Source organism: Eptesicus fuscus, chromosome 3, assembly GCF_027574615.1.
Source record: "Eptesicus fuscus isolate TK198812 chromosome 3, DD_ASM_mEF_20220401, whole genome shotgun sequence".
In the NCBI taxonomy this organism is placed as follows: domain Eukaryota; kingdom Metazoa; phylum Chordata; class Mammalia; order Chiroptera; family Vespertilionidae; genus Eptesicus; species Eptesicus fuscus.
In genome coordinates this window covers 85,931,448-85,957,235 of record NC_072475.1, presented here as the reverse complement: position 1 = coordinate 85,957,235, position 25,788 = coordinate 85,931,448, and the positions used below count along the sequence as shown (strand labels likewise).

Sequence of the window (25,788 nt, the reverse complement as noted above, 5' to 3'; positions counted from 1 at the left end):
CCAGAAGTTACCATTTTAATGTTTAGAGATTTAAGGCCACGTTGAAAGCAAATTTAGTATATACGTGTGTGTGTGTGTGTGTGTGTGTGTGTGTGTGTGTGTCAAAGAAGTATACTAGTAGGATAGTAAAAAAAGATTTAAAGCACAATAATATATTAGGATAAAGTTATATAGGAAAATAGAATGTAAATAAAAGAGAAAAAGGAGGAGTGTACAATTTTCATCTGTTCAAGAATAGTCCATGAAGTTTTTTTTTCCTTTTCATTTTTTATTAAGGTATTATATGTGTACATATCTTACCATTGCCCCCCCACCCCACTCCCATACGTGCCCTCACCCCCCAGAGTTTTGCATCCATTGGTTATGCTTATATGCATGCATACAAGTCCTTTGGTTGATCTCTTATCTCCCTCACCTCTCCCTAATCTTCCCGCTGTAATTTGACATTCTGTTTGATGCTTTACTGTCTCTGTATATATCTTTTTGTTCATCAGTTTATAATGTTCTTTGTTATCCATAAATGAGTGAGATCATGTGGTATTTTTCTTTCATGGACTGGCTTATTTCACTTAGCATAATGTTCTCCAATTCCATCCAGGTTGCTGCAAATGGTAAGAATTCCTTCTTTTTTATGGCAGCATAGTATTCCATTGTGTAGATGTACCACAGTTTTCTGATCCAGTCATCTGCTGATGGGCACCTAGGCTGTTTCCAAATCTTAGCTATTGTAAATTGTGCTGCTATGAACATAGGGGTGCATATATCCTTTCTTATTGGTGTTTCTGTTTTCTTGGGATATATTCCTAGGAGTGGAATTACTGCGGCAAATGGGAGTTCCATTTTTAGTTTTTTGAGGAAACTCCATACTGTTCTCCACAGTGGCTGCACCAGTCTGCATTCCCACCAGCAGTGCACGAGTGTTTCTTTTTCTCCGCATCCTCGCCAACACTTGTCGTTTGTTGATTTGTTGATGATAGCCATTCTGACAGGTGTGAGATGGTACCGCATTGTCGTTTTGATTTGCATCTCTCGGATAATTAGTGACTTTGAGCATATTTTTATGTGTCTCTTGGCCTTCCTTCTGTCTTCTTTTGAAAAGATTCTATTTAGGTCCATTGCCCATTTTTTTATTGGGTTGTTTATCTTCCTTTTATTAAGTTGTATAAGCTGTCTGTAGATGTTGGAGATTAAACCTTTATCAGTGATACCATTTGCAAATATGTTCTCCCATACAGTGGGCTTTCTTGTTGTTTTGTTGATCGTTTCTTTTGCTGTAAAAAAGCTTTTTATTTTGATGTAGTCCCGTTTGTTTATTTTCTCTTTAGCTTCCATTGCCCTAGGGACAGTATCAGTGAAGAAGTTATTTAAGAATAGTCCATGAAGTTTTAAATGGACAATGATGGGTTTCAAAATCACTCTGATATTTAGGTTCTATGGGATACACTTGAAAAAGTAATATAACATTTTTTTAAATGTCAGTTTTTTTACAGTACACTGGAAATCACATTCTTAAACATATGATGAAGATTTTGATGTCAACTGAAAATGTGCCAGAGGGTGCATCGTTGTTTTTACAATGATATCAGTGAATATCCTAGCAAAATAGTTGCCAGCCACTGACTTTTTGGGTCCCAGTTCTGCTGGCTACTGGTGTACTTGAACTTCGGGCTTTGGAGATCAGTCAGCGGAGCAGCTTCAGACTCCTCCTCATGAGTCAGTATGGCACCTGGCCGGCGTTGTCTTGAGTCTTCTAATGTACACTCACTCTGCTATCTGTTGGGCTGTAGCCCATCCATCAGAGCTTTAGACTTGAGTAGCCTCTGTCCTGCCAGCCCCAGGTTGTGATCCCACCAGTTCAAGCACTGGAGGGTGTGTGCATGTCTGTATTGGGGGGAGGGGAGTTCACCTGCCGATAGTGAGTGGGTGGGTGTGTGTGTGTGAAGGGGTAGCTGAGACCCACCAGTTTGCTTTCTTGGGGCTAGGAAGCACCAACCTGAGCAGCCTGAACAGTATTTTCATTGAGTTGGTCCTGTTGCAGCATGTGTCAAGTTCTTCCCTTTTTAAGAGACAATAGCAGGAAGGCGGGGCCACAGGCACTAGGCGAAGGTTAGAGTAGAAGTTCTCTGTTCCTTTCTGTTGTATACATTAATGCTACAGTACCAGAGTCTCACACCCCTGTTAAGCTTTGAAGCCAGCCAGCTTTTGAATCAGGTACTTTTTAATAGCAACGTGTCCTTGGGTAAGATATCAAATTTCTGAAAGCCTCAGTTACCTAACCACAGTTGTGATGGTTAAATGAGGTAAGCATGTAGAATGCACATTGTAATCATCTGACCAGTAATTTTTATTATTAATAATATTATCTGGATGAGGTGGATTGGGTGGTTGGTAGAAAGGCTTCCCTGGGGAGATAAAGCCTAAATTGCCCCCGAGTAGAGAGTAGGAGAGCCAGCCAGGCTACAAGTGGGTGAAAGGAGAGATCATTCCAGGCAGAGGGAACACTTTATATTGAACCTGGTAAAGGCTGAAGGAAACTTGGTACAGGAAATTCAAGAAGTTCAGTAGGACTGGGTGTGGGTTAGGAGGGATCGGAAAATGTATTTGTTCTAAGTAAGGCTTTATTTTGATGGTGTTGTTAAAGAATGAGAGAATACTTTCAGGAGATTCTTGCCTTCCTCTGCCATAAGCACTTGTTTTTGAGTCTAATGAGCTTCCCCCCTAAACTCTTCCAGTGACTTCCCATCACTTATAAGATACAATTTTAAAACTTTATCATATTATACTTGACCCATATAATTGTCTCTCACAAGCCACAACGGACTGCTATTAATTCCCCAAATGCACTGTCCTTGATACCTCGTGCCTGGACATGTGCCGCTGCCTTCACCCTGGAATTTCCTTTCTCACTGCGTCCTATGGCTAATTCCTTCTCATCCTTTAAGATAGTGGATGATATACAAAAATCGGTAGTGTTCCTAAGCTAACAATCCTTTCATACAATAAGGCTGAAAGGAACTATGCAAGATTAATAACCTTTACTAAGGGATCTGAAAGAAAGGTGAATAATTACTGTGGTTAGGTTTGGAAGTACTGAATACAATAAAGATGTTAATTTTCCCCAAATTTAGTGTATTTAATATAATTCTAATCAAGGTTACTATCTAGCTACACAAATATTTTATAATTATTTTAAACTGACTACCTGATTCTAAAGTTCATCTGAAAGAATAAACATAAAGTAGTTTTGGAAATTATGAAGAAAAAAAAAAAAAGAATGAAGATTTGCCCTGTCAGATATTAACCAATTGGAAGTTTCCTACCCTTGTCAGTTAAGGGGTGGACACATGATGTAAGCCAAGCCACTCCAGTCTGTATTCATTATGTTTCTAACCATTGTTTCCTTGTTACTACATGATTTAAAACCTTGGGTAGATTTTTACCCAGTTTGCAGAGTAAGATTAGGATGGACTTACATTAGTGGCATTCACAGATTTCCCTTTGAGGTGCATTTTAATGCAGTGGTTCCCAAAGTGTGGTCTTGGGATCGCGGTATCAGTATCACATGAGACCTAACTAGAAATACAAGTTCTCAGGCCCCACCTAAGACCTACTGAATCAGAAACTCTGGCATTAGCGCCCAGCAGTCTTTTATGGACACTTGATGCATGCTAAAGTCTGTGAAGCACATTATTAAACAAAGGGTTTGTCATCCTCTAGAATACTGGAACAGATGCATTGGGCTCATACGACGCACCATCATAATAAAAAGGAGGAAGCAGATTTACAAATAAGCCCCTGATGGAAATTCATGTGGCACACTTCAAGTCACAGGTGTTACATTTCAATTCAGCCATTCCTCACGTGGACAACTCCAGCGTGAGCAGCAGCTGGAATTTATTTAATTGACGATGGTTAATGAGGCTGCCAAATAACTCGGCTAGAAAGGTCAGCTGGTAGAGCAATTAAATATTTCCTGCTGTATCATCTGCCAGTTGATGTGAACCTGTGATTGTCAAGAGATCTAACTATTGGACTAAATAAAACATTAAGAAGTTAAATTTGCTGCAGGAAGGGGTGAGAGCCTGCACCATCCATAAGTGATTTTTAAGCCATCCACTGGTCACTTCCTTAACTCTGTTACTGTACAGTTCACTGTAGTTAGCTTTCCATACTCTTATCTTCGTAAGGAAAATTTTAATACTCATAATTTAAACACCATTTAATGATAGTAATTTTCCTTCTGATATTAATAGTCTCAGGTTTTAAATTTTGCCTCGAAGAAAAACACTTCCTTGTGCAAAGAATGATTGACTAGAATCTATTTTGATGGATTTAGAGGTATGTAAAGGCAGGCCATGTTTTCTTTTTTTTTTTTGCAAGATATTCTGCAGGGAGGGACTAAGCTGAGGCAAGTGAGGCATTCCTCAATGATGCAGAATTTTAAGGGCACCTAACATTTATCTATCTATCTATCTATATATATCTATATATATAAAAAGAGATAATATGCAAATTTGTCTGGGACGCCTTAACAGTCACGACCAGCTCCAAGCCCTAACAGTCACGACTGGCGCGGCTGGGAGCACGCCCCCACCCCAGCAGACACACACAGGGGTGCCTCTGCACGTGAGCTGCAGAGGAAACACCTTTTCTGACCGCTCATTGGCTAAGCTCTCTGTACGCCACTGGTAATATTCTTGGTAACTTGGATAATAAAAATCCAAGAAGGTGATCTCGGGTTTTTCCACCACACTTCTGGAGAAAAAAACGAAGGTCTGCTGCTGGAGGGGCTAATAAATGTCATATCCTGCCCTAGCCGGTTTGGCTCAGTGGATACAGCCTCGGCCTGCTGACCGCAGGGTCTGGGTTCGATTCTTATCAAGGGCATGTACCTAGGTTGCAGGCTCCTCCCTGTCTGGGGCCCAGTTCAGGGCTCATGCTGGAGGCAACCAATCGAAGTGTCCCTCTCACATTGATATTTCTCTCTGTTTTTCCTTCTCTCTTTCATATTCTCTAAAAATCAATGGAAACATATCCTCAGGTGAGGATTAAAAAAAAAGAAAGAAAGAAATGTCATATCCTATGAAAGAGACATCTTGAAAATGCCTAAAGAAAGTTGTCAGTTTTTTGTGGTGAAAGGACTGGAGTCCGTGTTGATGAAAACACCTTGGCAGCTGCGGTGGCCGGCAGTGGCAGCAGCAGCGGGGTGATGGGGGTGGCGCCTTCCCCTGATCAGCCCGGTCACCTCCCACAGAGGGAGGCCAGACTGTGGCTTAGGCCAGCTCCCCGTCAGTAGGACATCCCCTGAGGGCTCCAGACTGTGAGAGGGGGCAGGCTAGGCTGAGGGACCCCCCACCCCAGTGCATGAATTTCGTGCACCAGGCCTCTAGTTTACCTATAATCAACATAAATGACATTTTAATGGCCAAAATTGATATAAAAGGAAAAACCAAAGATGAACAAAATGTCAAAGATTTAAATAAAGACAGGATTATAAATGCTGGGTTGAGTCATATTGGAGCCTGAGGCAAAAGGAAAGTCAGTAATACTGATCTTGGCTCTGAAAATCTCAGGTAAGTAAAATGTGAAACTAGGACCACGGTTCCTAGATTAGTAATATAAAATTGTATTAGTGTTTATAATAATATTCTTTTGTTTTTGTATTTCTAGGGATATACTAACATCTCCATCATGCTGGCAACATGCTGTCCTTCTTAACCGATTCAGTTACCCTTTTGAACTGGAAAAGGATTTACAATTCAAGGGCTATCACACACTCTTTCAAGGATCTTTACCCTATTATCCTAAATCAATGAAGTGCTATCTTAGCAGAATTCCCCACCGGATGCCTTCAGAAAGACACCAAATTGGAAGCCTAAAAAAATACTATCTCCTGAATGCTGCCTCTCTTCTCCCAGCACTGGCTCTTGAATTAAGGGATGGAGAGAAGGTTCTGGATCTGTGTGCTGCTCCTGGAGGCAAATCAATCGCTCTGCTGCAGTGTGCTTATCCAGGTAGTATGCTTTTCTTTCAGTTATCAACCACTTTTCAATGTCCATCTGTATAAAGTGCTTTTAAAATATCTGGGGGAGAAACATAAGATTGAGTTTGCAGACTTTGAAAGCATGAAAACCAGGACAATATGGAGAGAATGGAAATTTTAGCTGAGGAAATCAGTGTAAATAATATTTTTCCCCAGTTACTTAATCCTAATAGATAATTAGGAACAAAATTATATTTTGGGAATAAAAATCTATCAGATAATATGAATTCTGATAAACCAATAACAAATATTTAAAAAAATTTTATTACATTTATACTTGAGTCATATTGACTTCCTTGTCATGCTACTATGAAGCAGAAACATATACCTTTAAAATCATTTTTTGGTATCATTGGATCACACGGTTCTATGGCAGTTCTGTCCAATCCTATATAATAAAAGTCCAGTGACCGACTGGCGGAATGATCAGAACGACCGGTTGACCAGTTGCTATGACGCGCACCGACCACCAGGGGACAGATGCTCAATGCAGGGGCTGCCCCCTGGTGGTCAGGGTGCTACCACAGTGGGAGTGCCACTAAGCTGACTGGGATGAGCAGCTGCTCCTGCTGCAAACCACAGGCCGATGGGCAGGAACCTGGGCTGTGATCGTTCTCTTCACCCCAGGCTCCTCCTCCTCGCTCTCTGCTGCCTCATCCGGATGCCCGCAGGCTGCGCAGTGCTGCCTCTGGGCTCGCAGAGCTGACCCTGGAGGCTGGGAGTGGGGGCTGCCATGGGACTCTGCTGCCTCTCAGTGCTGTTATCTCTGTCTCCTGGAGAGGTGAGTGCTCCGGCTCCACAGAAGATACTGGACCAGGGAGCAGCCGCTCAGAGGGCGGGTCCACAGCCACTCGGCTGACCGGGATGAGCAGCGCTCCCACAGCGGGCCGATCCCCGCAGGCCACGCCCCTCACCAGTGCACGAATCCCATGCACCGGGCCTCTAGTAGAAATATAATGTGACCTTTACATATAATTTAAAACTTTTGAGTAGTCTTTGTGGGGGCTAAACAAATAGTTTTATGTTTTTCCCCAGTTAATAATTGTGAGAAACGCTCACCTGTCCAAATTCAAATAATGGACTCGGAGACAGAGGAATGGCGAAAACAAGACTTTTAATGTGGTCTTGCAAGATCAGGTGTCTGGTTGAACAGGCACACACTTAGAGCGGTGATCACAGGCTATTTATTCCTAGTGTGTGAGAGTCCCTCATTGGTTGAGTACTATGGAGTTAACAGTTTTTCCCATACGTTGCCTAGGTCTATTGTCTCCCATTGGGTTATCTATATATATAAAAGCCTAAGCGACCGTTAGGACCAGTCGATCGAACGACCTGTCGACCAGTTGCTATGATGCGCACTGACCACCAGGGGAAGATGCTCAATGCAGAAGCTGCCCCCTTGGTGGTCAGTGTGCTCCCACAGCCAACCTCCTGCAGCTGGCCAACTTCCCGTGTTCCCTCCCCCCAGACTGGGTAAGATGGCCCTGATCAGCTCCGATCGCCGGCAAGGCCAAGGGATCCACCTCCCTTTGTTTAGTTGTTGCGGGTCTTCCTGGAAAATGGGCTACTGGTCACATATACAGTTCTTTGTTCTTATACCCTGTCCCCTCCTCCCTACAAACTGGCCACATGCTGTTAGTTTTTTCTAAAAGTGGTCTATGCTGACGATGAATCACAGAGGCCTATTTCCTATAATAATCAAATTAACAAAGATAGGTTAACAGGAGGAAATGTCCAAAGTTTATTACAGATGTACATGCCAGAGGTTGTCATGAAATATGAGACCCCAAAATGCATTGGGATGTTGAAGTTTATATGTCTTTGTGGACAATAGAGAAAGAGGGCAGGAGTCTGAGATTTCACAGCTAGTTGAGGAATAGCAGAACAAGCATTGTAGGTGCATTCTTTTTTAAAATATATTTTTATTGATTTGAGAGAGAAAGGGAGAGGAAGAAGAGATAGAAACATCAGTGATGAGACAGAATTATTGATTGGCTGCCTCCTGCATGCCCCATACTGGGGATCGAACCCACAACAAGGGTATGTGCCTTGACTGGAAATGGAACTGTGAGTCCTGGTTCATAGGTCGATTCTCAACCATTGAGCCATGGCGACCAGGCTGTAGGCACATTCTTACTGGGCAGCCCAGACTCTGTGGGACACAAGGAGTAATATAGTTACCAGGCCCCTGCTTGGAGCCCTTCTGTCCATCATACTTAATTCAAATTAGGGTAAGATGAATAAGCTAAGTCTTCCCATCTGAATCTTATGGACAGGAAAAGGGTAGAGTCAAGTTGTTATTGTGCCGGGGGTGGAGTCCTTACAGTATCTTAAGAAAAATAATTTTCTGACATTCGCATAGGAGGATAAGTGATTTTTATTTGCATACACTTACATCTCTGTGTTTCAAACATCCCATTTCCCTTAATCCAGTCCTGGAAGAAGTGTAGTTGGGGATTTGGTAGAGCTAAAGAGAAAGCCAGTGTGTAGAGTTTCCATTCCATATTGCAGCTGGGTCCAGTTCAGCATCAGGCTAGTTGCAGTTCATTAGTCCATTGTGTGGGACCCACGTGGCCGTGGGCACACAGGAGAATGCCAGGAAACAGGAGCCAGAGCCCTGCAAGCCAGGAATCAACCAAGAGGAACCAAGAGAGCAAACTCCTTTGCTTTGGGGATTAAATATCCCAAATTTTGAGCTTTTGCTGTGGCTGTGCCCATTCTGGCCAATGATCTGTTCCCAGGTGTGATTGACAGACAAGTACTTTCCCTATTTTATCCAGACTTTACTGGGCATGTGTCTCTTCTCCCCCTGTCCACTCCCTTCCCCCAGCAATCTGTGGGGGATAGACTGGTGACTCCCTGGGGAGTGTTAAACTGCAGCTCCCTGGCAAAGCTGCACAAATGGCATGCCTATAATATTTGGCCTTTTAAAAAATATATATTTTTATTGATTTCAGAGAGGAAAGGAGAGGGAGAGAGAGATAGAAACATCAGTGATGAGAGAGAATCATTGATCGGCTGCCTCCTGCACGCCCCCTACTGGGGATCAAGCCTGAAACCAGGCATGTGCCCTTAACCGGAATCGAACCTGGGACCCTTCAGTCCACAGGCCAACGCTCTGTCCACTGAGCCAAACCAGCTAGGGCTGGCCTTTCTTTTGCTCCTTTCCTGTTATTAATAACTAGGTTAATTACAGCAGTATCAAAATGTTCTTTCTGAGTACTAAAGTCAATATCCCAAAAGTCAGCTCTAGGGTTGCAAAACTTTGGTCCTTTTCATCTCATTAAAAAGGTAGAAAGAAACAGATGAAGTTAATTTTTATAATACATTGTAATCCAGTACATCCAAAATTTCACTTCAACATGAAATCAGAATAAAAATCTTAATGAGATATTTTGCATTCTCATTTTCTTAGAAAATTTTCAAAATTAGTGTGTGTTTTATACTTACAGCACATTTCATTGGAACCAGCCCACAAGTGGGACAGTGCAATTCCAAAAGATTTGAAGCTCTTTTGAAGTGAATTGTCATTTACCATCATTACTAGTACAAAAACGATGAAATGTATGTAATGTATGTTTTCATAAATATTTGTTAAAAGCAATTAGTCAACATTCATCATCATTATTTTTTTAATGAGACCATGGGACTTAAAAAAATTACTATAGCTAGATGAGATGGGGTTTAGCATCAATTCTATCTTTTTTGCTTGTTTGATGGTTTTGCTTTTATAAATAAATGCAAATGGCTGTTGTTCACATAGGTAAGAAGATGGGAGCTGTGTTATATAGTAGATTCACTAGTTTTTTTAAATTCTTGAGTTATAGCCCACATCACACAGTTGTCTTTCATCCAGCTTTATTTTAATTATCAACTAGGTGAGCACTCTCTGGGTTCCTTTTTTATTTTGTTGAAGGCCAAGTATTGGAACCATCTCAATTACAAAGGCTGTGTCTGTCACCTAGTTGTTGAACTCATTCACTTTCTCAGCCAAGGCTCCAGTGTGTTGAACTTCGGTGCTTTGGTGGTTTCTACACCCTGGCACAGTTTTCAGTAATAAGGTTCTGGATGGGTAGGAAGTTGGTTCCTCATATGTAAAGCTGGTGAAGGGCCATTGGGAAAGGAGGTGCCCTGACTCAAGCCTTCTCCTCCTTTAAGAAGTTGATCTGAAAATTGATTCTTACAAAACTGTCCAAGCCCATATATCCCTTAGAACATTGTACGTATCCTCGGGCCATGCGTATCCCAGTTTGAAGACTGCTAATGTATATCTCCATTTGAGAGCATTCCCTGTCGAAACAGATTACAAACATTTTTTTGAGAACCAGGAATCCAGTTGTACTAAGCATTGGTACAAATATATAGTTAACAGTATATTTAGGAGCAAACATCCTGTGTGTTTCAGAATTGTGGTTAAAACTCTGATATTGCAACTTGCTGCATTTTTATGTAAGAAATAACAAAAGAGATTATTTTGTAATAATTTAAGCTGAAGTTTTATGGAATCATGTGTCATAAGGAGTACTGGGCTTTACTTTCACTCTGTATTCTTTGACAGTATTCTTATTTTGGCTGTTACATCAGTTTTGAAAATATAATTTTTAGTATTGCAAAAGATGGAAAAGAAATGTCAATTTTTGGTACCATTTTGAAGAGAGGGCGTTTTAACCTTAAATTATCTGTATTAGTAGGTTGTAAATATTTTACATGCTTATGGTAGGAAAGATGATTTGAAGGTGATTGAGGAATCCTAAGACAAACTGATATATTCTAGGACTTTGAAGTGAAGAACCTTCTGTTCTTACATCAAGGGTAATGAACTACAGGCAGTGGTCCAAGTAAAGTAGCTTTTCATCTAAGTAGGACTAATGATAATGGTTTACTAAGAAGTACAGATGTCTTCATGCTGATGCTCAAAGCCCAAATTAGGTTAGCTACAGTGCTTGAATTTGGAATGCAGAAGCAATGCTAATCAAAGCTTTTATAAGCAAAATTTAAAATGATGGCTTGGCTAAATGTGCATTTATACACCAAATTTCTTTGGATCAGTACTGAACTTTGTTCTGGGCTAAGAGGCTTACAGCTTTGAAGGATTAAAAAGCTCATGTTTTAGGTTGATTAAAAAAATTATTCTACTTCTCTGTTGGTCCAGCTGCTCCCACCTGTAAGCACAGTGATGGACTGTCCATTGGTTTTGTTGTTGTTGTTGTTTGTTTTGGTCAACACAGTCTGTGATAAGTCTTGATAGAAAAAGAGCAAACAGTTCAGATTCAAAATAGAAAAACATTAATACATGAAGAATGACCTACCTCGGCAGAGTGGCTTGATCAGTTTCATGCTGTATCTCTCCAGGCATGAAATTCTCTTTGTTGTTAATGATATATTTTTGACATCAGGTTAATCTTTGGTGATAGAGAAGATTAAAAAGATTCCTTTCTTTACTGTGAATTGCTCTTGGCTTCCTTCATACCTATAGGTGCTATTTCTCCCCTCTTCTCCTGCTAACTCCTTTACATTCTTCAGGTTTTCACTCAAGAATCCACTTCCCTAAATTCCCTGCATTAGATGCATCTTCTTTGTGTGATAATAAAAATAAAAACCAACTTGGAACACTCAGTATGTACCAAGGACTATATTAATCACATTGCATAAATCTGTGTTTTAAAGCACCAAATTGGGAATCTTAAGCTATAATTTAATGAAAAACTACCTGATTTTCAGTTATAGTAAATATTCTATTATATTTAAGTATTTTTATTATAATGGCATGTTTCAAATAAACTCAGCCACATTTAGTGAGTACATATTTTGTGAAAGGCATTGGATGGTAGGTGTAGAGCAGTAAGGGATATAGAATTTACTAAGACTTCTGTTTCCTGAGGTATGGCAGACTAGGTACCATAACCAACCCTCCCACTGAAAACAACCAAAAAGTGTAGGGTATAATATTAAAAAAGACAAAATCTTTTTAAATGTATTAATCATTTCCAAATACTCAGTGGTCAAAATCTAAGAGACAGGAGGAACCTAGAAGGTAAATTGAGCATTGAAGGTGGCTTTTGACTTGAGTGCATTTACTAAATCTGAAATAACTTGCATGTTGATTTTTATTACTTCATGATAATACAGGAATAGAAGACAAAGCCAGAAACTACCCAAGTAGAATATCTACTAGATTAAGTTACATAAAAGTGCTGTTCTCCCCATGTTAGGTAAACTAGGAAGAAATTGTCCTCTCCAAGGGACTGAAAAGAAACTGTGTTCAACTTTGGTGATGGCAGAGGACGGGAAATACCCTCTGAAATTTTGTAGCCACAGTTAAGCCAGTGTATACCATTATAGGGAAGATGCAGAATACTGAAAACAAAAAGATCTTAACTGAAGCCAGGGAGGACATTTTACCTGCAAAGGAACAACAGTTAGACTGAGAGTTGACCTTTGAGAGTAACAAGGGAAACCCGCATTCAGAGGAATGATGTTTTCAATGGGCTAAGAAAAGATGACTGTGATTCCCGAAGAACAGTCACCTAAATATCTTGGAGGAGCAAAAGTGAAATACCCACCCCACCCCTTTTCTTTTAGACAAAGAGAAAAAGAGAAGAGTTTGCCACCAACAATTTTGAAGGATATGCTTCAGGAAAAAAGAAAAACTCTATCCTAGTTGAAAGGTAGAAGATAGCAAAAAATAAAGAGCAAAGCAGGTGGGAAAATCTAGCAGGCATTGACTACAGAAGCCAATGATAATGTTTTGTGCCGTTAAAAATGCGAGCCCAGATAAAACCCACATTTATATAATAACAGTGGCATCTAATTTGGTAAGGATTCTAAGCTTCTTGTATCTTTTAGGAAGAATTGTAAAGATTTACTTAATTTAGATGTTTCTTTTACATATCCATGTTAAAACCTTAAGGCTTACTATTAAAAGACTAGAAATAGACTATGAAATCTGTAAACCATAAAATGGAGAAGTAGAATTGAAGGTAATTAAGACGTGTTTGTTTGTTTTTCCCCTTTGAGGCTCTTAGTACCTACTAAGCAGTGGCGGAGACAGGGAGTAACTTTGGGGGGCTCTCTTTGCCCCAGTTTATGAACCACACAGATTTGCTTGGCTTTGCGTTCCCCCGCCTCCCCCCCCCCCCAAAGCTTGAGTTGCTTTGATTTATTTCCAGACTGGAGAAACCTAGCCAAGGCTCATGGCCTTCCTGCCGGTGTCCGCTGCCAATGCTACCACTGCCGCTAATCAAGGAGCCTCTGGAAGGGGGCCAGCTGACAAGCAGAGATGACCACGCCTGAGTGCTTGCAATACCTGGCCTCGGCACTCTCTGGCTTCCTTAGCATTTGCCTGGAAGGGCCAGGTAACACAAACCCACCGTGTGTGGGAGTTACCCACACTTGGAATGAACATTAACCAAGGAAAGGTGGGAGACAGGAAGAAACTAGCAGATTGTTCTTTGTCTTTTCTTCCAAGGCTCAGTAATTCCAGACTCTGGACATATCCTGAGAGACTGAGCTAAGCTGTTACCCTCTTCCATTAGTATTCCCTCCTTGAATGACTTACCTCCTTTTTTCTCTCACTCATGCTTTTTTGGGATTGCACCCTTTTGATAACATAAACGTTTGTCTTAGGCTGTGTTCTAGTGATGCCAGGCTAAGACACAACTTTTAGACACGTATCCATAAGCTTCATTAGCAAATCTTCCAGAAACCATCCAAAATAAACATGAAAACTAAATAATAAAAAAATATCCTACCTGTGCAAATGCAGCTCTAAGTTGATTTTCTACCTCTTCCTCCCTTTAACAAAATTGATGCCATGTCCTGAGCTCTTGCCATATAGAAATTTGGAGCCCTGGTAGTAGAAAAGGTAAGCAATACACTTGAACACCTCTCATCTGAGATAAAAATATGGTAAGTTCTATAGTAGAGGCACAAAATATGTTTGAGAAACGGACTAGTCAGCCAGATTTGACGGAGTACAGAGTATGTTGGTGAATAGTGAGAGGTTAAAATAGAAAGGTGGTCTTGAGGTTTCAATATTACAGACCTTGAATTGAAGGCTAGGGGTTTGAATTTTATTTAGTGGACTAGAAGCCCGGTGCACGAAATTCGTGCACAGAAGGGGGTTGTCCCTCAGCCCAGCCTGTACCCTCTCCAATCTGGGACATCCCTCTCACAATCCAGGACTGCTGGCTCCCAACTGCTTGCCTGCCTGCCTTCCTGATTGCCCCTAACCGCTTCTGCCTGCCAGCCTGATCACCCCCTAACCACTCCGCTGCCAGCCTGTTTGCCCCCAACTTCCCTCCTCTGCTGGCCTGGTCACCCCTAACTGCCCTCTCCTGCAGGGTTGATCACCTCCAACTGCCCTCCCTTGCAGGCCTGGTCCCTCTCAACTGCCCTCCCTTGCAGGCCTGGTCCTTCTCAACTGCCCTCCCTTGCAGGCCGGGTGCCTCCCAACTGCCCTCTCCTGCTGGCCATCTTGTGTCCACATGGGCAGGATCTTTGACCACATGGGGCAGCTATATTGTGTGTTGCAGTGATGATCAATCTGCATATTACTCTTTATTAGATAGAATAGAGGCCTGGTACAGGGGTGGGGGCCAGCTGGTTTGTCCTGAAGGGTGTCCCAGATCAGGTGGGGGTTCCCTTGGGGTGTGGGGCAGCCTGAGCGAGGGGCCTGTGGTGGTTTGTAGGCCGGCCACGCCCCCTGGCAACCCAAGTAGAGGCCCTGGTATCTGGAATTTATGTTCCTTCTACAATTGAAACTTTGTAGCCTGGAGCAGAGCCAAGCCTGCTGCTCCCTCCGCGGCGGCAGCCATTTGTGTTGGGGTTATAATTGAAACTTTGTTGCCTTAAGCGGGTGGTCCCGGCCAGGGTGTGCAGAAAGCTTTGCTTCCCCTGTTGCCGGTGGCAACCCTGGCCTGCTCTCTCAAGCTCCATTCTGCCGCCATTTCTGTTTGAATTTGTTTACCTTCTATAATTGAAACTTTGTAGCTTGAGTGGAGGCTTAGGCCTGCAACGGCTGGCGGAAAGCTTGTTTCCCTCTGTTGCCTGGGAAACCTTGCTCTCTGTGGCTGTAGCCATCTTGGATGGGTTAATTTGCATACTCGCTCTGATTGGATGGTGGGTGTGGCTTGTGGGTGTGTCAGAGGTATGGTCAATTTGCATATTTGTCTGTTATTAGATAGGATGATGGTAAGTCAATTAAAAGTTTTTAACAATAGAGTGACAATCAGAAGAAGACAACTCATGTTATAAATATATAGAGATGTATATACACATACACACATGTGTACATACATATATGTATTTGAGAAAAGGGTTTATAAAAATTTACTCCCCTCTGCATTAGAGTTTCATCTTCAATTAGTTCTCTTACTTTGCTTCCCTGGTAACCTGGCAGAGATTATCTCTATGTTTCTAGGCAACATTGCTTATGATAAAAATGACCCTGATTGGTAAAATGCATGTGCACTGGGAGAAAGAATAAAGAAACCCTAAGTGCAGTGGTTCTTATAACTTAGCATGTCCCTTGTAGAGGCCTTGGAAGTTATGCCTGTGGAGTTGTTAGACGGGGTATGGGCACCTGTGGGATGTGAGGCTTTTAAGCCAGGACAGCTCCACCTGCCCAATGTGAGCCTCATCCTGTATGGACCATCAGAAGGCCTTCCATGAAAGAGCATGTTTTACCCTGCCCTCTTGGTAAGCTGGTTTCTGTCCTGTGTAGGTTGATGACAAATGTGGTCTGCTTGAATGTTTAGTTAAACCAGATGAAAATCAAACGGTGAAAAGACCACTTTAAATAAGACCAAAATTATAAAAGTGATATGACTGACCATAAAAATATTGTGAAACATATATTAAAAAAGATACTTCAAATGAATTCAGAAGATAACTTAGGAAACATTTACAAATCAGATGGCAGATAAAGGGTTAATAACTATAATATATATCTTGTTAATAAGAAAAATAAATAGTGCAATGGAAAAAAAGAATGGTAAAGGCTAAGAATGGGCACTTGACAGAAAAGCAAAGCCAAATGGTGAATAGACAAATGGAAAGATGCTCAATTGTTAGAGATCAAGGATTACACCACATCGCATCCCGTGTCAGGTTAATAACACTTCTTGTGGGAGTTTGGTGGAGGGCCATGGTAGTAATATTTACTAAAACTAATAATTTCCTATCCATCCCTCTGATACTCAAACCTATCCATCCCTCTGATACTATCTCTAATAGTTAAAGCACATTATGAAAATAAAACAAGGATGTTTATTGAATATTGTTATTACAACAGTGTGAATGCCAACAGTTGATAATAGTTGAATAAAGGATGACACCTTTATTCCATGTACGACTTAGCAGCCTTTTAAAATTATATCTCTTATCACTTGACTTGATGGTATTTCCTTTGAAGTAGGCATATGTGGAGAATAAGGGGGCAGAGATGTGTATAAATATAATCCTGGGTATATAAATAATTATATAGGTTCCTTTTGATGGAGTAGTTGGGCAGTTGGTGGAAGGGGTAGCTGAAGAATGACATGAAAAAATGATACCACAAATATATAATTCTATTTGTGTAAATTTTTGTGCTGGTATATGTATAAAGAGATACAGTATGCTTATTTATCAAAATATTAAATGGCAGTTATCTGAAGACAAAGTTTCAGGTAATTTTTATGTGTTTTCTTTATACTTGTATGAATTAAAAATATACTTGTATTTAAATATATATTATATAATTATATTACATATAACATAGCATAATGAAAAAAATATATATATATATTCAAATAAAGGAAAATCAAAACATCGATTTTATTAGGGAGAGAAGCATTTGCTAAGTGCCTTCTGTAAAGTAGTTTTCCCTTATCCACATTTTCTCTTTCTGTGGTTTCCGTTGCCCAAGGTTAACCATGTTCTCAAATATTAAATGGAAAATTCAAGAAATCAACAGGAAGTTGTAAATTGTGCTCCGTTCAGAGTAGCATAATGAAATCTTGCACTGTCCTGCTCCATCCTGCCCCAGATGTGAATCATCCCTTAGTTTGGCTTAACCATGCTGTCTCTATACCCCACCCACTGAAGTCTTACGGCTCATAACTTGGGCCCATGTCTTTCTAACCATAGTGATAACTGCATTTTACATGCTTTTGCCCACATAACACATATCTTCCTTTATTTAACATGAAGCTGTTCTGTCCTGGAAGGAGCTCTGTATATGTAACAGAATATGTCATTTACTCTTAATAGCTTTAAGGGAGAACTGAGGTATTTGTTGTATATTATGGCTTTTTACTTCCAAAATTAAGTTTGAATGAGTAAATATTGAGAGAAGCTGTATAAAAGCAAAACTATTAATGTTTTATGTAGTGTGTGTGAGTTTCTGTTTTTTTTTTTTTTCAGAATAAGAATAATAATATTTACCTTTGAGCCCTATTTCTGCATAAATATAATAAATTTATTTCTTTTTAAATTTAGTCAACCAAAAGTAGAAGTTTAACAATTCCATTGCATTCATTTTAAAACTTTTAAATTCTTTATCTTTAGGTTATCTTCATTGCAATGAATATGATAGTCTGAGATTGAGGTGGCTGAGGCAGACGTTAGAATCTTTCATCCCAGAGTCTTTGGAAAATGTAATTAAAGTGTCTGAATTGGATGGCAGAGAAATGGGAGATGCCCAGCCTGAAAAGTTTGACAAGGTACTTTTATTACATTGTGACAAACTGATGGACTCGCAGTGATACCACTGTTGTGTTGTGGTTTTTCTTTTTTGTTTTTTTTTTGGTTTTGTTTTCCATCTGTTTCCAGACAGAGCCTGATACAGTTTCTTAGTACCCTGGGAAATTCTGATAAAGTGAGCCTGGAAGTAGTTTTCATTTGATGGTCAGCATGGTTCAAAGGAAGCGGTAACATTGGGATTGGAGATTATAGAATGTTTTTTATTTCCAGGTACCTCCAAGATATTTAGGAAAAGATCAGATATTACTTGTGTGAGTACACAAACATGTGCATTGTATTGCTCTGATTTGGTAACATTTCATATCAGAGTATGATAGTTGAAGAAAAAGAGCATTTCAGTAAACAGAAATTGAAATATTCCTAAAAATAAATGCTGAGAATGCAGAAATATAATATCTGTTTAAAATGAGTCACTTTTATAAAAACTTTTTGCTATAGTTGTCAAGAATATGAAATATTAGTCCTTCTCCCCTTCCCCATTCCCACTCTCTCCTCCAAAAACCCAAACACTGAAAGTGCACAGGAAATTTTGTTGAAAGTATTAGTAAAGAAATGTCATAAAGAAGAATTACCATGGTGTATTTTTGGCTTTAAAAGAAATGTCTTTATTTGCTATTTTTGGTCATGTTTTACAGAGCTTCCTTATATACTTTGTGTCTGAGTATGTATTTTCAGCACATATTTGCATTATGTATCCTCTTTTTCCCTAGGTGTTAGTTGATGCTCCATGTTCAAATGATCGAAGTTGGTTGTTCTCTTCTGATTCTCAGAAGGCAGCCTGTAGGATAAGCCAAAGGAGAAAGTTGCCAGTTCTACAGATAGAACTCTTAAGGTAAGGGCTGTTAATGTAAACAATTATATTGGTTCTCATGTAATTTAAATAGATGTGACAAAACATGACACAAGGAAGTCCCTAAATAGACGGTTTCTTATGTAGATGTCCAAAGACTGCACCCAGAAAATTCTTAATCTTATTCCTCCAAAGACTGCACCCTCATAATTCTTCGTTTTATTCCTCCAAAGATTGTACCCACATAATTCTCAATCTTATTCCTCCAAAGGCTGCACCCTCATAATTCTCCCTTTTATTCCTCCAAAGATTGTACCCACATAATTCTCAATCTTATTCCTCCAAAGGCTGCATCCTCGTAATTCTCAGTCTTACTCCTTTAGAGGCTGCACCCATGTAATTATCAATCTTATTCCTCCAAAGACCCAGGTAATTCTCAATCTCTTCCCTTTCAGTTCTCATGCTGGAATGTTCTTTCTCCCCTGCCCTGTTAATGAAATACAGTATTACTGTGCACTGTCTTTTAAAAGGCACAAGTGATTTTACTGTGGTTTAAATTGTTTTCTTATTGGGATCATCCCAAACCTAGGTTTCATCACCCTATTCTTTCTTCAGGATTTGAACCAGAATGCAGCTTTGGATCCTATGTTTTTCTGGTTTTCTTTCTATTTATATTCTTAATTTGCTCTTAATTAGCTTATCCTACAAATTTTGGGTTTCCTTAAGCAACTGATGTTAGTTAGAGCTCTTTTCTATTTATCAGACGGCTTCAACTGATATAAGACACTATCTCCCAAATAAAGGTCTAAGCTCAGATCTTTCTCCTTTGTCTCAGAGCTTTATATTCAACTAGAGGCCCAATGCACAAAATTCGGGCAAGAGTTGGCCTTCGCAGCCCCAGCTGCCTCAGCCCTCCCGGCCTGGGCTGCCCTGCGGCCCCGCCCACTGGTCGTTCTGGAATGTCGTTCCACTGTCTGGTCTAATTAGCATATTAGCTCTTTATTATATACTAGAGGCCTGGTGCACGAATTCGTGCACGGGTGGGGTCCCTCAGCCTGGCCAGCAATCAGGGCCGATCGGGGCCATCTTGCCAGGGGGAGGGACAGTGGGAGTTTAGCTGGCAGCAGGAGGTTGGCTGTAGGAGTGCACTGACCACCAGGGGGCAGCTCCTGCATTGAGTGTCTGCCCCCTGGTGATCAGTGCACATCATAGCGACTGGTCGCTTAGGCTTTTATATATATAGAAGATACTAGAGGCCCGGTGCACAAAATTCGTGCATGGAAGGGGGGTCCCCTCACCCCGGCCTGCACCTCTCCAATCCAGGACCCCTCGGGGGATGTCTGACTGCCTCTTGCAATCTGGGACTGCTGGCTCCTAACTGCTCCCTGCCTGCCTGCCTGATCACCCCTAACCCCTCTGCCTGCCTACCTGATCACCCCTAACCACCTCTGCTTGCCTGATCGCCCCTAACCACCTCTACCTGCCCTGCCTGATCGCTCCTAACTGCTCCCCTACTGGCCTGATCACCTCTAACTGCTCCCCTGCTGGCCTGATCGCCCCTAACTGCCTCTGCCTTGCCCCGCACCCAGGACCCGAGCTTCCCTCCCTCTGGCCGGCCACAGGCACTCAGGACCTGGGCTGGCTTCACCCGGACTGGCCACAACTGCAGGGGACCGTGGGCAGGTGGCTTTGCCTGGGCCGCAGCTGCAGGTGCCCGGGACTGTGGGGCGTGCAGCTTGTCCCTCTCCCGGACCGCAGGTGCAGCCGCGGCCACTGGCTTCTGGGACCGTGGGATGGGCGGCTTGTCCCACTCCCGGACCGCAGGCACAGCCGCTGGCACCCAGGACCGCGGGGCAGGTGGCTTGTCCCTCTCCCAGGCTGCAGCCTGGCTGGTCCCCATTCCTCTCTCATGAGCTCATTTGTGACTGGCTGGTCCCCATTCATCTCTCCCAGTGTTGAGTGTCTGAGCCGTTAACGGCATGATGGTGTGATGACCATTTGCATATTAGCTCTTTATTATATAGGATAGAAGAGAGGAGAAGAGACAGGTTGGTGGGGTTTCTATTTTGTTTTTTATTTTGTTAATGGGTGGGGCAGAAGATCACTAGATATTATGAGTTCTCTCTTGACAAACTGAGTTCTGTATTTCTGAGGGACTTCCAAATAGACATCTCTGGTAGAATCCAATATAATAAAGAGCTAATATGCAAATGATCATCATGCCCTCACACAGCAATGGTTCAGACACTCAACACTGGGGAGAGAGGAATGGGGACCAGCCAGGCACAAATGAGCTCGTGAGAGAGGAATGGGGACCAGCCAGGCTGCGGCCCGGGAGAGGGACAAGCCACCTGCCTCGCAGTCCTGGGCACCAGCGGCTGAGACTGCGGCCCGGGAGAGGGACAAGCTGCCCGCCCCGCTGTCCCAGGTGCCAGTGGCTGCGTCTGTACCTGCGGCCTGGGAGAGGGACAAGCCGCACACCCTGCGGTCCCAGTGCCAGTGCCTGCGGCTGCGGCCCAGACGAAGCTGCCCACCCATGGTCCCCTGCGGCTGCAGCCAGTCCGAGTGAAGCCGGCCTGGGTCCTGGGTGCCTGCGGCCGGCCAGAGGGAGGGAAGCCTGGGTCCCGGGTGCCTGCGACCAGCCAGAGGAGGGAATCCTGGGTCCTGGGTGTGGGGTGAGGCAGAGGTGGTTAAGGGCGATCAGGCCAGTAGCAGAGCAGTTAGGGGCGATTAGGCAGGCAGGCAGAGGTGGTTAGGGTCCATCAGGCAGGCAGAGGTGGTTAGGGGTGATCAGGCAGGCAGGCAGGAGAGCGGATAGGAGCCAGTGGTCCCAGATTGCGAGAGGCAGTCAGACATCCCCTTAGGAGTCCCAGCTTGCAGAGGGTGCAGGCCTGGCTGAGGGACTCTCCCCTCTAGTATCTCAATAATTGCCATGCATACCACCTTGCATTTGCCCAAATCAAAGTTCATCTCCAACTCCCCTTTCTCATATGCTATCACTATGATATTTTAGTTGTACCTGTATATTTCTCAAGCCCATCTAATTCTTTTCATCCTTATTAGCCTAATCTAAGCTACCGGCATGTGTCCCCTCAATTATTGCACTGGCTCCTCACTGTCCTGCATGTTTCCAGGTGTGAGCTCTACTTCACTCTCCATAATAAAGCCAAATCTGATCTGAAATATAGGTCTGATCTTGTCATTTTCCTTTTTGAAATTCTGCAGTAATTCCTCATTGTCATTAAGATGTCAAATTCTTTAGAATGATATTGAAGTCTTTTTTGGATATGGTTCATTCTTATTTCACTTACCTCATGTTTCAGGACTCTTGCATTGTATTCCAATTGTGCAGCTCCTCACACTCACCTTACAGTATCTCATTTCTGAGGCCAGTGCATTTCCTGTTCCTTTTGCTTGAAAGTTCTTCTAACTCATTATCTTCCTTTCTCTTGATTAATGCTACTGGTTCTGACTCCCTAGGACTGAGATTGATATCCCTCTTCTATCTTTCACTTTACTTAAAAATTTATTGATTGTTAGTTCCTCTGCTTGACATTTGCCCAGTACTTGTCTCTCTCCTCAACATGACTGTAAGCCCCATGGGAGCAGGGATTGTCTAATGGTTTTTATTCCCATTATAGGATTTGTTGTTTGGAAAGTAGAAGGGGGTCAATAAATAATTTTTAAAAACAGGAAATTACAAGGGCTGAGTATTTAGAATTCACATCTGTAATTAAATTTAGAGCAAAGTTAATCTGACAAAAATAATGATGTAATCATTATTGTGCTACATGGTAATTAGGCTTAAATGTAAAGCAATTCACATAATTTATTTTGATTAGTATTGCTCTAACTTAACCAAAGCATGGTTTTAGTTTAGTTTAGTTTTCCCCCATGTAATACATTTCCCTTAACATCGTATAATATTTCAATCATCATCACGAAGATCCTGCATTTACGTAAAGCTCACATAGGCACCTTCTTATGTCCTAACAACTGGGGCTTTTTCTTGGTGGCCTCTCCTCTCTCTTATCATCTTACTCCCCCAAAGGATTGGCTTTAGCACCACATCACTTTAGTAGCTTATTCAAAGGGCACAAAATTGACATCTCAGTCACAATGTGTGTAGGTTTTCATGCAGTCATATGTGATGGGGAAAGACCATCATCCCAGCCATCGCCCATCCTTTTCCTTGAGCAGCTAAACTATATTCCTTGACTCTGATGCCTGGTCTGTGTGAGGTTTTGGAGCCACTTGAAGCAACTGGAACTCTTGAACCCCTTGGCAGTGTGATTATAATGATAAAGGGGATGGTGGCAATAACCCCAGCTATAGGCACAGAAAATGGTTCTAATTCTCTGAAATCTAAAAGTCTGGGGGTTAAAAAGATAATGGGACAAAAATAATTCTAGCCACAATCTCTTTTATCTCCTGACTCCAAAAAATGAAGAAAGTCTATAGTATTTTTCTCATCAGGGATGAGTCTATCACTGTATCACATACAAAAAAGTTTCTCTTTTTTTTGGATTGATAGTGGATCCTCATTTTCATTTGCAAAGAACAATTAGAAAGCTAGCCGAAACCAGTTTGGCTCAGTGGATAGAGCGTTGGCCTGTGGACTAAAAGGTCCCAGGTTCGATTCTGGTCAAGGGCATGTACCTTGGTTGCGGGCACATCCCCATTAGGGGGGTGCAAGAGGCAGCTGATTGATGTTTCTCTATCATTGATGCTTCTAACTCTCTATCCCTCTCTCTTCCTCTCTGTAAAAAATCAATAAAATATATTTAAAAAAAAAAAAGAAAGCTAGCAAGTAAATACTGCCTAACCTGGTATTGTTGATAGAAGATGGCACTCAGGGGGAGAAAAGGAATGGAAAGGATATTTGAGAGACAAATAAGGAATACTTAAAAAAAAAAAATTTTTTTTTATTGATTTCAGAGAGGAAGGGAAAGGGAGAGAGAGATAGAAACATCAATGATAAGAGATTGGCTACCTCTTGCATGGTCCCAACTGGGCATGCCCTGACTGGGCCATGACCTCCTGGTCCATAGTTCGAAACTCAACCACTGAGCCACTCTGGTCAGGCAGGAAAACTTTTTGATTGGCCTAAACTTGTATCTGCTTTTGCTTGCTGACAGATGTGGTATTCAAAGGTACTTGATGCTCTCTTTGGCTATATAATCATTTACCTAATCAGAAACCATTCATATTTATAGTAAACTAGAGGCCCGGTGCACAAAATTCGTGCATGGGGGCGGGATCCCCTTAGCCCAGCCTGCACCCTCTCCAATCGGGGACCCCTTGGACATCCTTCTTGTAATCCTGGACTGCTGGCTCCCAATCGCTCACCTGCCTGCCTGCCTGGTTACCCCTAAATTCCCCCTTCTTGCTGGCCTGATCGCCCCTCACTGCCTCTGCATGCTGGCCTGATCGCCCCTCATTGCCTCTGCATGCTGGCCTGATCGCCCTTAACTGCCACCCCTGCCAGTCTGGTCACCGCTGCCCCCCGCTGCCGGCCAAGTTGCCCCCAACTGTCCCCTCCCTTCCAGTTTGGTTGCTCCTAACTGCCCCCCCCCTGCCAGCCTGGTCACCCCTTACTGCCCCCCCTGCCAGCCTGGTTGCCCCCAACTGCCCCATCCCTGCCAGTCTGGTTGCTCCTAACTGTTCCCCCCCCCCCCCGTCGGTCTGGTCACTCCTTACTGACCCCCTGTCGGCCTGTTCACCCCCAACTGCCCCTCCCTCACTGGCCTGGCCTGGTCACCTCTTACTGCCCCTCCTGCCAGCCTGGTCGCCCCTCACTGCCCCCTTGCCAGCCTAATCATCCACAACTGCCCCCCCCCCCCGCCGGCCTGGTCACCTCTTACTGCCCCCCCTGCTGGCGTGGTTGCCTCTAACTGACCCTCTGATGGCCTGGTCGCCCCACACAGCCTGCTTGTTCAGTCGTTTGGTTGTCCCTCACTAATTCCCCCACCGGCCTGGTCGCCCCATGCAGCCTGCTGTTCAGTTATTTGGTCGTCCCTCACTAACCCCCCTGCTGGCCTGGTTGTAGGCAGCCATCTTGTGAGGGCGTGATGGTCAATTTGTGTATTACCTTCTTATTATATAGGATAGGCAGCCTGCATAGTATTCAGAATTTTAGCTTATAAAAACACTATATTCTGCAACCAAATATTAATCTTGTACACATTTTTATGAATGTGATACTTAAATGAAAATAGATACTTTATTTATTAGAAGTTTCTTGATGTTAAATTTTTTAAAAGGACTAATGTTAATGGATATGGTATAGAAAAATATATGTAATAGTCTTTCAAAAGTTCTTTAAAAAATTAATGTATGTATAGAATGTATATAATCATGAAAATAATAATCTAACCTGATATTTTAACATGAAAAGCATACTGGAAGGCACAGTGATGACAAGAGAAAGATCTCAAAGCAGATGAGCTCATTGTACACTTATTAAGGACTCTCTGATTTGTCCACACAGAATTAGAAAAGTTAGAATCTTCTATTAACTTGATGAAACATGAAGAAAAAAGTTATATACAACTCTCTCAAACATCTGTCCTCCAAATCATTTTCAGAAGATGAGAATGTAGGAAGGGATATAAGGAATAATTGAACAGAAGCCTATTCCAATTATAGAGTGCCGATTGAAACCTTTATTATTATTATCTCTCAAAATAATTTCTGAGACCATTTCTGTTACATACTATACATGTACATACTACGTAATCAGATTTTCTGCCTCATTTTTAATTTTAATATATTAAGAGAAACGGAGGGAAAATATGCTAAAAATGATATATATCTAGTCTTTTTAGAAAGTGACCATGATTTCTCTGCAAGATTTTTAGGTGGGAAAGTATGAATTGAAGAGTATGATTTATAACAAAAATATAGGTATCTTATTGCAGTAATGTATCATGTCATCCATTTCCTCAGAGGAAGTCAATCGCATTTAAAATACTGACCCCTTCGGGTTTTCTTTTCTCATCAGTTGACAAGTAAAATCCAGTTTGTGAACTCATTGAAAAAGGAAGCTTAGATTATTTTGTAACATTTTGAAAATTCCTATAAATCATCCATATAACAGTCCTTAAAAAGTAGTTCTTTGACAGTGAAAATTGTATTTCAAAAGAAACATTGCAAAAACAGCACCAACATTGCTTCTGTTATGCTCTTGTGCTAAGAGATACCTAGTGAC

The 25,788-nt window shown here is 42.0% G+C and overlaps 1 protein-coding gene across 2 annotated transcripts in view; it reads left to right on the top strand.

Moving 5' to 3' along the window:
• The window catches only part of NSUN3 (NOP2/Sun RNA methyltransferase 3), a 72,704-nt gene that overhangs the window by 10,739 nt on the left and 36,177 nt on the right, over window positions 1-25,788 (top strand). For both annotated transcript variants that reach the window (XM_054714062.1, XM_008155580.3), the window contains exons 3-5: window positions 5,671-6,014; window positions 17,594-17,748; window positions 18,499-18,620. In XM_054714062.1, the coding sequence (XP_054570037.1) occupies window positions 5,671-6,014; window positions 17,594-17,748; window positions 18,499-18,620 (621 nt within the window). The remainder of the gene's footprint in view (window positions 1-5,670; window positions 6,015-17,593; window positions 17,749-18,498; window positions 18,621-25,788) is intronic.